The following is a 15,182-nucleotide window of genomic DNA, read 5'->3' as shown; positions in this document are numbered from 1 at the left end:
TATTGCGCCAGACCTGCAATATATGAACTTTCAATTTCTCCATGTTCTCATCAACCCTTGTCTTAGCTTTGCCCAAGGTCATAAATATTTACTCCTTTTAAGGAGTTTTATAATTCTTTTTAAAAATTTGTTTTATTTTTACTTGAAAGGCAGAGCTAACAGAGAGGAGAGACTGAGAGAGAAGCCCTCCATCCATCCGGCCCACTCCCCAAACGGCCAGCACAGCCAGAGCTGAGTTGACCCGAAGGCCAGGGCTTCTTCTGGTTTCTCCCCGTTGGACAGAGGTCAGAGACTTGAGCTTTCCCAGGGTCTGGACTGGAACCATTGGCACTTGAACTCGCACCCATATGGAGTGCCAGCACACAGGCAGAGGCTTGGCGTGCTATGCCTAGGGCTGTACTTGAATTTTACAATTCTAGCTCTTACTTGTATTTATATAAGAATCCATTTGGAAACATTTTTTTCTGTACCTTGTGAAAAAGATCTTATTTTAATTTTTGTGTGTGGCTACTAGTTGTTTCAATAGAATTTGCTGGAAGAAAATAACTTAGTTTTTGTCCAGGGAATTGTCTGGCAACCTTGTTGAAACTGGCCTGATGTGAGTATGTGGCTTTCATTCTGGACCTCACGTCCATTTCTTTGATCTGAACTTTTATCTTTATGCTATGACAAATTAAGTTTTGAGCCCGATATTGTGCCATTTTAAAAAAAACAGTTTTGTCTATTCTGGGTCCTCTGCATTTCTATATAAATTTCAGGATCAGCTTGTGAATTTTTGTCCCTGCCCCTCAAAAAAAAAAGTCAACTGAGGTCTTGACAAGGATTATACGAAATGTGTCAATGAATTTGGAGTGAAACCTTTTCTGTCCTAAGTGATGAGAAGGTTACCAGCTTTCGGGCCCAGCACAGTAGCCTAGTGGCTAAAGTCCTCACCTTGCAAGTGCCAGGATCCCATATGGGCACCGGTTCTAGTCCCGGCAGCTCTGATTCCCCTCCAGCTCCCTGCCTGTGGCCCGGGAAAGCAGTCGAGGACGGCCCAAAGCCTTGGGACCCGCGTGGGAGACCCAGAGGAGGCTCCTGACTGCTGACTTTGGATTGGTGCTGTTCCGTCCGTTGTGGTCACTTGGAGAGTCTGGACGAAAGATCTTCTTCTCTGTCTCTCTTCCTTTTTATATACCTAGCTTTCCAATAAAAATAAATCTTTAAAAGCAAGTTACCAGCTATCTTATCTTTGCAGAGATTACCCGTGGCCTCGAAGTGCATGATTAATCCCTAAGGAAATAAAGTATAAATCAAGAATCTGAATGTTTAGTTTGTGAAATTACCACTTATTAGTTGACAAATCATCACTAGCTTTGAAATGTGTATTTGGCTAAATTATGTTTTTTACAAGAAGGAATCTGTCTTTGAGTTTGTGGTTCGCCGGCAATATGTCTAACTTACTGTCAGGCCTCATTATTATCTAGTACTGAGGCTAATGCCAAAGTACCCTGAAACTCGCTCACTCAGTGACACGTCACAGCTTATCGCTTACGACATAAATGTTTCAAACAGAGGGGAACCCCGAATTCCTTTACAGGTGTAATGCAATTGGTATCCAAATCCTAGCTGATTATTTCTGGTAGAAATTCACAGAAGCTGATCCTGAAATTTGCATGGAAACGCAGGAGCCCTAGAATGGCCAAAATGATCTTAAAGACAAAGAACTTAATTCCCAGTTTCAAAGCTCACCCCCTTTACCTGGTGAGTGGGCACCATGAACGTCGACCAGCGAGGCGTTACAAGTGTTCCAGAGAACCGCACAGAGCGATGTCAGAGGCTTGTAGATCTGAGCAAGGTTTTCTGCTTTCATCTTTCCTTTATTCCTGCTGGCCAGAGGTTCCCGTAAAGCCTGGCTGGCATGCTTGGGTCCTGCAGGGGCTGACGGTGTAGTGAACAAGTTCAGGGTGTTTGTGCACCCGTGCTGCTCCGCCCCACTGCTCTGCCCCTCTGGGGTTCAGGTCACAAGCAGCTGCCAGGCTGCCAGTTCCTTATGAGCACCATGCCCGACTGAGTGTCCCTGAGGTATGCAAAGGGAACACAGCACGCATCCGAGGTCACGTTCAAGTTCTCCAGACAGGAAAAGCACCACTGTCCTCCTTCACCTTGCTTCTTTCTTCGGGGCCCCAGAGTCAACACAGTGGCTCACTCACTAGTCACGGGCAGTTGCTGAAGTCAGAGATTTTGACCTTTGCAAGTTCTTGAAAAATGGGGCCTCTTAGAGGTTCAGGGTGAGCTGCTCTGGGCCCCCTCCCCTGCTGGGGCGGCAGCACAGGAAGTCCAGGCTCAGTTCCAGGCATCCCTGAATCCCACTCCAAGCCCGGGTGCAGGGAGACTGCACTTTCCCCCACTGTCCACTGGTCAGCTCTTTTCTGAGGAATTCCCCTTGGGTGAGAGAGGGAACAGCATAAATCTGCATTTTTGCAGATTTTTTCCCAGAAAAGACCACACTATCCATTACTGCAAAATGAGAGCTTCATGGGGAAGTGCTGCCCCACCCCCATCTTTCTCCTAGGAGCCTTCTAGAAAGGGACAGTTGAGTAAAGGGATGTGGCCACGAGACAGGGTTATGCGGTGGAAAGTGAAAAAGTCACCTTCATGCCCTACCCCCTTTACTAAAGTTCCAGGAATCCTCTGTGACTAAGAGTGTGACCCAAGAGGTGCTGCTCAGCATGGCCCTGCCAAGGGCAAGATTGGGCACTGGATGGAGGAGGGGCGGCCAGGAGCACAGAGCTGCCGGCCATGGGGCTCCCAGCATTGCTGCGCTGGGAGGACGGGTCGAGCTGGGCTTATGCCCTCTCTGGTGTCAGAAGCCACGGGGCAGCAGAGAAGGAGGAAGGGCCTGCCCAGTGCTGTGGGAAGTCCTGGGGGAAGCATACTCACACGTCTGCCTGCAGCCTGGCAGAGGGCAGGGCAGGCAGTGGGGAGACCGAGGCCAGGAGGTGGGACAGACCCAGCCTCAGGCAGGATTTGCTGACTCCTTGCTGCCACGCGGACCAGGCCTGCCCCCCTGCTTCTTGCAGGCTCTGTTCTGTGTCCTGCCGGAAGACCCCTGCTTCCCTCTGCTCTGCAGTGGGTGCCCCCTGTCCTGTGTGCTGCTGCGTCCTTGGAAAGGTCTGTTCTGGAAGCCCCGTGGTGAGCCCGCTGGAGGTAGTGGTGTAGATCTCTTTGCAGAGGGCCAGCTTTTGCCTTTCGGGTTGAGGCCACCTTCCTGTTTTGGCAGAGAAAGTAGCCAAAGATTCTAGTATCTTCTGAGACCGAGGAACAGCAGGGGCCTGGCCGTGTCCTTGCTGGAATCTGGTTCTTACTTGGGCGTTCTCTCTTCCCCGTCCTCTCCCCCTCGCCTGCTCTTATGGCTCAAACCTGGGAGAAAGCACCTCTAGATGCCGTCCTTGATTATCAAGCAGGGAAACTGGGGTTCGTTTAGTAGCTGGAGAACTGAGTTCTGAGGTGCTGTAAGGGGGAACAGGCTCCTGGTGGCAGACTGCAGAGCCAGAGGTGCCGTGGCCGGGCAGCCCAGCTCCAGCCTGTGCCCAGGGAGAGGGACAGCTATGAAGGGCGGGGCCCTGGTTTACTCTCCACCCTCTCTGCTTCCTCTTGCTGCTGTAAGTACCACAAACCGACAGATGTCAGACAACACAGCTGAGCTCTATTGCAGCTTTGATCGGTGGGTGGCTGCAAGTCTGAAATGGCTCTCCGTGGGCTGAGAGTCCCAGGATCCCCAGGATCATCCCTGGGGATGATCCATGGATCCGTTCTCTTGGCCTTCTTCAGAAGCTGCTAGCATTCCTTGGCTTGTAGACTCCTTGGTCTTCCGAGCCAGCGGAGTAGCATCCCTGGGTCTCTTGCTGATGCACCTGCTTCCCTCATTGACTGATAAGGACCCTTGTGACTGTGCTGAGCTCCCCTGGCCCTTCCAATCAACCCAGTGTCTAGGACCGTTATTCTGCACTCCACACTCTGGTTTCCCCGCTCATCAGAACTGCAGGTTACCAAGCTCGCAGTAGACATTGCTGAATGATTGGAAGTGCTCATTGCAAACTCGTACATGAATTCCAGCAGTTTAAACTGAGTAAAATCCCAGAGGAGTCGTGTGGGAGCGGGAAAACCGTGGGATTTGGCTCTGTTTCCAGGGAACAGTTGTTGTGTCTTGAGGCCCGTGTAGTCATTCCGAGCCTCAGTTTTCTCGTCTGAAATTTGGGAATCGTTCTGGTGTCGCGCCCACGTATCTTACCGCCCAGCAATAAGACGCAGACGCGAGCGAAGCCTTCTGCGGTAAAATTTATTGTGCACACCAACATGAAGAGGAAAGAGGCCCAGATCCCGGCAGGCTTTCTACTCTTATGTGCTGTCTGGCCCCGCCTCCGCCGATGATAGGTCGGCGTCATGATTACGCAGGGTTCTGGGCGACTGGATTCGTCAGTCCCAGTGTTTACGTGCCTGCCGCGCCGCAGCTCACTGCGCATGCGCTAGGCGCCTGCGCAGTACTGCGAAGGCTACGTGACTCTGCACCAAACACCAAGATGTGGCTTCTCTGGCCGGCGCCATTTTGGGTACGGCATGTAGCCAGTACATACAGATATGGCTGGCAACATCCTGGTGACTGCCCTCTTTCACAGGGTTGTGGGTTGTGTTAGACACTGGATAGTCATTGAGTCTCTGCTGTGTTGGGAGGGAAGTGGCAGCTGAGAAGAGGGGGATGAGTGAAGTCCTGTGTCTCGGGGGGGGGGCGGGCAGGGGTGTCTGGGGAGGCCTGAGGCTCACGCGCTGGAGATGACAGCAGCAGACAGGCCCGAGAAACGACCAGGGCCTTAGGCCTCGGAGTGGGAAGCCTGAGTTTTTCTATCTAGGATGTTAGAAAGATTTTGAACAGAGAAATGGCACACTCTTACAGGCACATCAGGTCTGCTGTGCGGTTGATGTAAAGTTATGGCAGATATAAGACTCCAGTGGCAAGGGGTGAAGTGCAAGGTGAGGTGGGGTAGACCAGAAGCTCCAGACAAAGGTTATGGAAGGGCACGGTTTGCCACGAAGGGAAGTAAAAGATAAATTCATTATGGTGCCAAAAAATCCCAAGATCTTGCCATGCGAGGGGTCCTCATACATTTCATGCAAAATGCATGTATGAAAAAAGCTGTGCAAGAATTTTCAAATTTTTGCACTAAAATGTCCTTTAAAAAAAGAGTTATTTATCTTTATTGGAAAGGCATACTTACAGAAAGAAGGAGAAACACAAAGATCTCCCATCAGCTGGTCCACTCTCCAAGTGGCTCTAACGGCTAGAGCCAATTCAGAGCCAGGAGCCAAGAGCTTCTTCTGGGTCTCCCACTTGGGTGCAGGGTCCCAAGGGTCTGAGTGATCCTCTACTGCTTTTCCAGGCCACAAGCAGGGAGCCGGAAGGGCATTGGAGCATCCAGGACATGAAGTGGTGCCTATATGGGATCCCAGTGAGGACTTAGCCACTGGGTCGCTGCACTGAGCCCCATACTGACCTTTTAATTCCATTTGGACAATTTTTTAAAGTATCCTTATGGGTATTTGAAACTTTCTTCAGTAAAAAGTTAAAAAAAAAAAAAGATACCAATGTTGGATTCCTTGTACAAAGAAATACCATAATGCAGCAGCTAAAAACAGGACTCTGTGGTTGTGGTGTGTTAGCTTGGAAGCCAGTGAACTTGTCCAAATGGCCTGATGGGAACTTCAGGACAGGCAGTCAAGGGAAGGTGAGCTGCTGAGGGAGGATAGGAGAGGAAGAAGGACAGAGGTGGCGGCACCTGTAGCCCTAAGGGTGGAGGCTGGTGGGCACAGAGAGGAGCAGTCTGGGGTGCTGGGCGTGTAGGGGTGAGGGCATGGGTGTGGTTCTGGGCTCTTCGGAGGCCTCTCCAGGGCGGCACAGCCAGGCAGCTCGCAGGTTCGCTCAGCAGCCCTGGGAGCCACCGGCTTGTCCTGGCTCCTGTTGGGCTGCCGTCCTGCCACCCCAGTCTGCGGGGGGACCTCATCCTGAGCAGCACCTGCTGTTGTTGTGTGGACCACAACAACCGGAACTGAACTAGGACTCTGGGGGACATCTAACCTTCTCTGGTTTTAAGTGACCCACATGGTAGCATTTTCTCCAAAAGCAAAGAGCAGTGACTGTATGATGCCCAGAGAGGGTCCCTGGGAGTGGGCGAATTTCAGCAAATTCCACGGGTTGCCAACCCACTGGAGTGTGAACGGAGGCTCACTGTGCTTAAATCCGTGGGTGGGGAAACTGCATTTCTGCAACATTACGAGGTCCTTGACTTTAGTTTTAGATTGTTCTAGGGACATCAGTCTTTCAGTTCAGTACATTGTCTTGTAAATGATGAGCCCTCCCCCACAACATCTTCCTTTGGAGTCACGTTCAGTCATCTTCTGCCCTTCGAAGTTTGCGTCACATCTTGTCCAAGAGGAGTCCAAGGTCATCCTTTTACCCCAGCGTCCACCTGGTGCTTCCACGCATGGGTCCCTAAGGGCTGAGGAAGAAGCAAGAGGAGGAGAAGGAGTGACATGCTGTGCTATGGCATCATGTTAAAAAAGATTTCTTTATTTTTATTGGAAAAGCAGATTGACAGAATGAAAGATACAAAGGTAAAGCTCTTCTGTCTGATAACTTACTCCCCAGTTAGCTGCAGCAGCTGAAGCTGAGCCAGTCCAACACCAGGAACCAGGAGCTTCCTCTGGATTTCCCACATGGGTGTAAGGTCCCAAGCCTTTGGGCCATTGGCTACTGATTTCCCAGGTCACTACTAGTAGCTCGGCTGGAAACGGAGCAGCCAGGACACAAACCAGCGCTTGTATGGGATGCCGGCGCTTGTATGGGATGCCAGTGCTTGTATGGGATGCCAGTGCTTGTATGGGATGCTAGAGCTCGTGTGGGATGCCAGCACTTATATGGGATGCCAGTGCTTGTATGGAATGCCAGTGCATGTATGGGATGCCGGCGCTTGTATGGGATGCTAGAGCTTGTATAGGATGCCAGCGCATGTATGGGTTCCGGCGCTTGTATGGGATGCCAGCACATGTATGGGTTCCGGCGCTTGTATGGGATGCCAGCGCTTGTATGGGATGCCAGTGCTTGTATGGGATGCTAGAGCTCGTGTGGGATGCCAGTGTTTGTATGGGATGCCAGCACGTGTATAGGATTCCAGCACTTGTATAGGATGCCAGCGCTTGTATGGGATGCCAGAGCTTGTATGGGATGCCGGCGCTTGTATAGGATGCCAGCACATGTATGGGTTCCGGCGCTTGTATGGGATGCCAGCACATGTATGGGATGCCAGAGCTTGTATGGGATGCCAGAGCTTGTATGGAATGACAGTGCACGTATGGGATGCCAGCGCTTGTATGGGATGCCAGTGCATGTATGGGATGCCAGCACGTGTATAGGATTCCAGCACTTGTATAGGATGCCAGAGCTTGTATGGGATGCCAGCGCTTGTATAGGATGCCAGCACTTGTATGGGATGCTAGAGCTTGTGTGGGATGCCAGCGCTTGTATGGGTTCCGGTGCTTGTATGGGATGCTAGAGCTCGTGTGGGATGCCAGTATTTGCATGGGATGCCAGCACGTGTATGGGATGCCAGCGCTTGTATGGGATGCCAGTGCATGTATGGGATACCAGAGCCTGTATGGGATGCCAGCACTTGTATGGGATGCTAGAGCTCGTGTGGGATGCCAGTGTTTGTATGGGATGCCAGCACGTGTATGGGATGTCAACGCTTGTATGGGATGCCAGCACTTGCAAGCTGAAGGTTTAGTGTTGAGCCATCATGCCATCCCCAATGTTGAACATTTTTAAAAGTCATTCAGAAAGTGTCCAATAAGTGTTGATTTGCCTATACCCTGTTGTCCAGAAATAACTTGATACATTATCTCATGGCCTTTTTACTTTATTAAAAAATGTTTTTATTTGTAGCTAACCCATAGGAATGGCGCATATGCAGGGATGCAGTGTCCTATTTGCATACCTGTATAGCATGGGTAATGTTCAGATCGGATCGCCCAGCCCTGCTCCTGTTCTGCCTCCCGCACTGTCGGGTTGGAGGGTGTCTGAGCGTGCATGTTAACTAGCTCCTGCGTCTGTGGAGAGCCGGCCTCAATGGAGAGGCTTTCTTCTGAATGGCAGAGAGAACATTCAGTGCAGTAATGTGTTTTTCCATTCAGCTTTTGCCAGCTGAGAATGTTGGGAATGTCAGGAATTTTCTTCCACCCTCTTTGTTTGACTCCGGGGGAAACACTGGCTGTCTTGGGCCTCTGCCCCTGACTGTCCCTGGCCCGCGAGACTGTCTGCTTTGTGCCGCCATCTGAGGCAGTTCCCAGTCTGGTTGCAGATCAGCCTTGGCTCCTAGGCAGCCTCTGAGCAGCCTGCCAGGGACGATGCGCTCTCTGAAAAATCATTCTACAAAAAAAATGAAAAATCATTCTACAAAACCCATCCAGCAAGTTCCAGGACCCGAGGCTGGAGCCTCATGGCTGGGGTCGTTTTCATCCGAGGAAGGCAGAGCCTGGCTGGAGCTGTGCTCTTTTGCAAACTTATGTGTTTACTGCGGCTGACTTACAGAATTTTGGCTGCCGTGGAATTTATGATGCTGCAAACCTGCATTGGGAAAATTTCGTCTGAAGCAGGCTGGGTGGTCTGAAGGATTCGGGAAGTCCAGGGATGGAATTTTCTCCACTCTGTGTGTGTGTGTGTGTGTGTGTGGTCGGTCAGTTCAAACTCAGAAAGTGTAAAAGGCTTTGATTTGAGGTCTCAGAAACTACGTTTCAGGGCCTGGTGCTATAGCCTAGCGGCTAAATCCTCACCTTGCACGCACTGGGATCCTATAAGGCACTGGTTTGTGTCCAGCTCCCTGCTTGTGGCCTGGGAAAGCAGTCAAGGATGGCCCATAGACAAGACCCTGCACCCGTGTGGGAGACCTGGAAGAAGCTCCTGGTTCCTGGCTTTGGATCGGCTCAGCTCCAGCCATTGCAGCCGCTTAGGGAGTGAATCATCGGATGGAAAATCTTTCTGTCTCCTCCTCTCTGTATATCTGACTTTCCAATAAAAAAAATAATCTTAAAAAGAAATGAAAGGGAAAGACACTATGTTTCAGGGTTCGGAAAGCCCTGCATCTGTGTCCTGAAGAAGACAGTTTGGAGAATGGGCAATGCTGTAGGCAAGCGGTGCCGATAGATGACAAAGTGACAAAAATAAAACTCCATATAGCAAACTGTTGTGGACTGTGGAGAAAGAACGGGGGCTGTGCGACCATCGGGAGGCAAGGAGAAATGATGGTAGGGAAGTCTGCTCAGCGCTTGGTGTGTACGCCTGGGGTCTCTGGGAACAGGGCGGTTTCCTGATGGTTACAGGTGCCTGTGGTTCCAGTGGAAGGTGACCCAAGTCCATGTTCTCTCGTGGCAAAGAGCTGTGCTTATAAACTCTGCTTGCATAAAGGCCTGTGGACTCCTTTTTGCATTCATCATGGCTTTCAGGATAGAGTGGTGTGGGAAAGGAGAGAGGTGGGCACACGGCACAGAGCAGGCCAGGCAAGCGGGCTCTCCCCAGGTTCCATTCTACCTTGGCCTTGCGTGTTGTCCTCGGCTGCAAAACCCTGAGCAGTCGCCACCCTCAACTCCCATTGACCAACAGGAAAAGCCCCAAGACTGTCTCCGAGTTCAGGTCTCCTCGTCCTAACCCCTCACATGTGTCTTGATGATCCCATCCCTAGATGTTAACTGGTACTAGTTGAAAAAGGAACTGGTCGGGGAAGCTGAGTTAAAATCCGAAGATGTTTCTTTGAGGCGGTGTTTTCAGAGCCTCCACTGGGCTGTGCATGCTCTGTGGACATCTGGGGAGTGGTATTACTGTGGTGCTTGTCAGCCCTGTGTGACCAGGAGACCTTGTTCAAGCATATGTGGTGTTAGGCTAGTGGTGATCTAGCTTGTCCTGCATGAGTGTGACCAGTATGCTGCAGTAGATCTTTGGGAAGACAGCAGATTACACCCTTGCCTCATGCACTGTTTATTATTTTTCTTTTTTAAAATTTATTTGTTTTTATTGGAAAGACAGATTTATAGAGAGAAGGAGAGACAGCGATCTTCTGTCTGTTGGTTCACTCCCCAAGTGTCACGTGTATTAAGAACACGGACAGCTGCTTCTGCGGGAGACAGGATTCGCTTTTCACAATTCCCTGTGCTGCTGGCAAATGATTCAAGAACACCTGGCCGTTGTCTGCACTCTTGAATTTGGTCTCTGAGCTGTTCCGCTGGGGAGTAGGGAAGGAAGGGGCTTGCAGTCCACATCTGTTGTGTTCAGTTTCAGGTGGTAACCTTTCAAGGTGAGATTTTAAAAATAGCTTTCTCAGTCTTCCCTGGCTGTGAACTTGAGGACTGTTTTCCTTACATAGCCTGGGAGGTTTCATCCTGCCGTCCCTCCCCGGCCCCGCCAGCCATGCTGCCCAAGGGAGGCTGCGGTTTGTTTGTAGGGGGAACGGGGATGGGGGAGCGGAAGGCACGCACACTGCAGGCCGGAAGTGATTGCGGCTTTTCTCCTCCGTGAAGAGCATCCTGGGCCGATGTATGTCTTGAGCTTTTTAACTCACTCAACTCCTGCAGGTGCGCAGCAGCAGTCAGTTCAGTGAGTTCACGAACAGATTTATTTCCAAGCGATTCCATTTGGAGGAAAGAGAATGAGTCATGCATTATGAATACCAGGATCTGCTCAATAATGCAGAAGACCACCGCTGTTAGTCGAGCGCCAGCTGGGTGGGGTGGGGGACACGGCTCTGGCTCAGCTCATCCCATCTCCTCCGGCGAGTTTAAGTCCCTGGCCATCTTGTCTTGAAAAACCTGAAAGTACTCCAAAAGTTTGTGGGAGGAAATAAAAAGAGAATTCCTTGGGGTGAACAGCTTTCAGAATTCAAGGTATTCAGGATTTATGTCATCCATGTTTTCTGGGACCCTTTGGGATACCTTGGTGAAGTGTGTAACTCTCCTACCCCATGCGTTGATGTGCAACTCTGTTAAGTAGAGTCTGTTTGGGGGAAGAAAAACCAGAAGAGCATTTAGGAGAACAGGGCTGGGAGGACACTGTGTGTGCACGGCTGCCTGCAGTAACGCAGAAGTCTTTCCAAGCCACCTTGCTCTCCCTGGGAGCGGTAATGCTGACTTTGAGTTTCAGGCCAGAGGAGCAGAGCTGCCAAGGGGTGAGTTAAAAATAGATGCGCAGCTACCCAAGAAGTGCGCAGTGTTGAGTGGCAGGGAGTGTGGGAAGGCACGGTGGCGAGTGGTGGCTGTCGGTGCTGTGACTCCTTTACACCCGTGTGAGCCAGGCAGCACCTGAGGCCCCCGCAGCTCAGCTTTGAGCCCAGTATCCGGTCCAAGCTCTCCCCACTCCCACCCCATCCTTTCCCTCTCCTTAGAAACACAGCAGCTTCTCCTGGGGAGAAAGTTCCCTGCGGGTGGGAGACTGGCACAGGGGAGCCTGGGGAGGGGGCGCTGCTGGGGGCGCTCTCCTTTCACACCCGCCTTCCTGAGTGTCACAGGAGTCACCCCGGGCACAGGTGTCCTCCAGGTGCCCACATGTGACCATTACCAAGTGGCAAGTGTTCTCTCCATGGGGAGTGCCATGCGGGATAAGTGAGTGTGCCGGGAAAGCATCCGGGTCCTGCCTTTCTTCCCGCTGCCTTCCCCGCACTGTGGTTCACTAGAGACCATTTTACTTACACATACATCATGGCAAGCCTTGTGCAGGTACCATCGTCCTGCTTACGTTATGGCACATAGGGAGTTGTTTTTTTTCCCCCAATATGTCAGAGGTAGCTTTTCCTAGAAATAAGAATTATCATCACCATTTTAGTAGTTGTTGAATATCCTTTATTTGTTCGAGTAGAGGTATGTCCTACCTAGGGGGTTCAAACAAAACACCAGAGGCCCAAGTGACATTGGTCATGGTTCTAGAGAAGTTCAAGATCACAGTGCCAGTCTGTGTGGGGAGGCACACTTCTTGGTTTGCAGACTGCAATCGTCACAGAGAGAAGGTGAGCTTTGGTCGTTTCTTCTTGTTATAAGAGCACTGATTCGGTCTTGGCGACGTCCTCCCCTCCTGACCTCGATGGCCCCCACCTCCTCGTACCCCCCAGGAGTGAGGTATGCGTTTTGGGAAGATGTAAGTGTTTAGTTTGTGACCTGATGTAGTGCCCTTTGATAAACCTTTAAGTTGTCTTGAGAATCTTGCTCCCAAGTACAACACAAGGATGGCTCTCTTTATATTGGTGATTTTTCCCACACACAAATATAGTTGTGAAAGTGGAATTGAGGGACCAAATGTTCTAGCTTTCCATATGTATTACCTATTGTGGTGTTTAAAGCAAGTATGGAAGTGCTTCCTGTGTCGTGTGAGAGTGCCTCCCTACCCAAACCCACACAACAAATGGGCATGATGAATGTTTTGGTTTTTTTTTTTTTCTTAAGTATTTAGTAAGTTAATAAGCACTCATTCATCATTTCTGTTCTCAGTCCTTTTATTGTTTTTTAAAACTTTCAGCAGTAAATACATTTTTTTTCAACGATGATTTGTTCATCTATTCAAAAGGCGGAGTGACAGAGAGACCTAGATCTTCCTTCTGCTGCTCCTCCCTCGACAGTGGCAGCAGCCAGGCCTGGTCCAGGATGCGGCCAGAAAGATGGAGCTCCATCCTGCTGTCCCCTGCAGGTGGCAGGGCCACGGGTACTTGGGACATGCTCTGCTGCCTCCAAGATGCCTAAAGCAGGGAGCTGGATGAGAGGTGGAGCTGCCAAGACTTGTACAGGTGTCGCAAGTGGCAGCTTAACATGTTATACTGTAATGCCAACCTTCTCATTTCTACTTTTCTAATTGAAAAGGTCTTCAAGTATTTATTGGTAATTGATATGTCCTGGATGATTTTTTTTAACTCTAGAAGGACTTCAATAAAGTTCATGGAAAATGGAATTAAAGTATAATATGCCTTATGGATGACCTCTTGGAAGATTCCACATATATTTGTGTATATTTGTCCAATTTCCCATTGAGCTATTTCTTATTGATTTTTAACACTCAGTTAACATATTATTCTAATTTGGACCTAGCACAGCAGCCTAGTGGCTAAAGTCTTTGCCTTGCATGCGCCAGGATCCCATAAGGGCACTGGTTCGTGTCCCCGCTGCCCCGCTTCCCATCCAGCTCTCTGCTTGTGACCTGGGAAAGCAATAATGGGATACTGCACCAGCATGGGAGACCCAAGAGGTTCCTGGCTCGTGGCCTCGGATTAGCTCATCTTCGGCCATTGCAACTACTTGGGGAGTGAACCAATGGTGGAAGATCTTCCTCTCTGTATACCTGCATTTCCAATTAGGAAAAAAAAATACTTATTTTTATAATTCAAAAAAAGGTGAAAATTAGGTTTGGACCCTTCTCTGTAATACACATAAGATGTCTGTATTCTGGGCATTGTTGTCCGTCCCACGAGGATGGATCATTCCCGCAGTCTTGGGCATTTGCTGTTACTATTCTGGAATGCAGCTCTCTGAGAGCTGCTCCATGGCAGCAGGGAGCAGAAGGTACCGCATTCGAGAGCTGGCAAGCCGCCCCGAGCCGGGGCAGCCCTGGCAGCAGTGTCCTCACGGGTGCCTCTGCGAGGGACCCTGAGCTTGGCCAGCATTCTCCTTTCCTGCCCTTGACACCTGTCATTTTCCTACTGTTAGAATTCTAACGCATTTCCCTGGGTCTTAGTTAAGGGATGAGCAATAGACAAAGAGAATTCGCAGGATTGGCTTTGGGCCCGTGCCCAAGAAGAGCTTTCAAGGTGTGTGAGTCAGAAGTGGCCGTGTGTCCTCGGGAGATCTGTCGGGAAGCCTGGAATAGGTCTGGAGAGAGTCCAGGGATCGTGCTGGGATGATGTCAGCCAAGCCTTTTACCTGTAAAGTTGACGTTGTGTAGTGTGCTCCCTGTGTCTGAAGTTGTCCTTCGTTCTCCAACAGTTCCATTCGCTGGCCCCCATGTACTACCGAGGATCTGCGGCCGCCGTCATTGTCTATGACATCACCAAGCAGGTGAGGAGCCAGACAGCCCTGGAGGCGGGTGTCCATCCCGGCAAGCACGGGGTCCCCGCAGCTGGAGTGAGATTTCACAGGATGCGGGCAAGCAGAATGGAGACCCGGTGTTTATGAGTTTCTTTCATCCACGGGGAATGAAGCATCTCCGATTTTCCGCTGACAGTGCACATGCATTTAAAAGAACTGCCTGTGGAGGCGAGGTTATGCCTGCTGGTATTGCTCTCCAGGGCACCAGCTTTTTAAGAAAAGGAAAATGACCATGAGGTTCTGCATGGCTTTAATTCTGGAACACTTTTCTATCACTGTTTCAATCGTATTTCTTAAAAATGCCAAGGATCACATTTGTGTGTCTTTTCTGAGAGGCTTGATACTACTCATAGAACATTCCAGAAATAAACAGTCCAAACTTTTAAGTAAATGTGATTACGTTATATTGTTATAATCATTCTGTTTCATTGTTATTACTGTTAATATCATACTTGCCTAATTTATAAATTAAGCTACATTATAGATACGTATTTACAGAAGAATACATATATGTGTAGTTGTTGGCAGGATCTGTGGTTTTATGACTCTGGGGACCAACGGGAAACCACCATATGTATGAAGGACTTCCAAAAGATTGGTGAAGGTAGAATTAAAAATGTGCACATTGGTACAAAATATTTGAAATCCACAGTTTTTCCATTAATATGTGTTTTCCTTAAGACATCTGAAGACCACTCCTATAATTCCAATCTGTTTTAGTGGCCCAGTAGAGGCCCTATGTTGTCCATCAACGAATGATCGCCATGACTGGATGACATTTTTCCCGCCCCTACCTTCAATGAATTGTTGACACTTTTTTCTGGTATCCACGCAGGCCTGCTGGCTGGAGGACAGCCGTGAGTCGCAGGGCCTGGAGGAAGAAGGACTCAAGAGCTTTCGCTCCTGAGCTAGGCAAGAGCCTTGCTGAGTCCTGGGGGCCTCACTCGTTGTGGACTAGGGGCTGTAGTCGTAGGTTATGTTATTTGTGGAGGAAAATTGCTAATAAGATTTCCTTAACCTTATTGCATTTTAATTTTAGAAAA

At 49.8% G+C, this 15,182-nt stretch overlaps 1 protein-coding gene across 1 annotated transcript in view; it reads left to right on the top strand.

The window, feature by feature from the left end:
• The window catches only part of RAB31 (RAB31, member RAS oncogene family), a 137,215-nt gene that overhangs the window by 78,848 nt on the left and 43,185 nt on the right, over nucleotides 1-15,182 (top strand). Inside the window, exon 4 of the mRNA XM_040979229.1 lies at nucleotides 14,038-14,109. Coding sequence (XP_040835163.1) covers nucleotides 14,038-14,109 — 72 coding nt within the window. The remainder of the gene's footprint in view (nucleotides 1-14,037; nucleotides 14,110-15,182) is intronic.

The sequence above is a fragment of the Ochotona curzoniae genome, unplaced genomic scaffold, assembly GCF_017591425.1.
Source record: "Ochotona curzoniae isolate NIBS_2020 unplaced genomic scaffold, NIBS_Ocur_1.0 contig_3176, whole genome shotgun sequence".
Classification (NCBI taxonomy): Eukaryota; Metazoa; Chordata; class Mammalia; order Lagomorpha; family Ochotonidae; genus Ochotona; species Ochotona curzoniae.
Note: the sequence above shows the minus strand (reverse complement) of the source record. Positions and strands in the feature narration are given on the sequence as shown.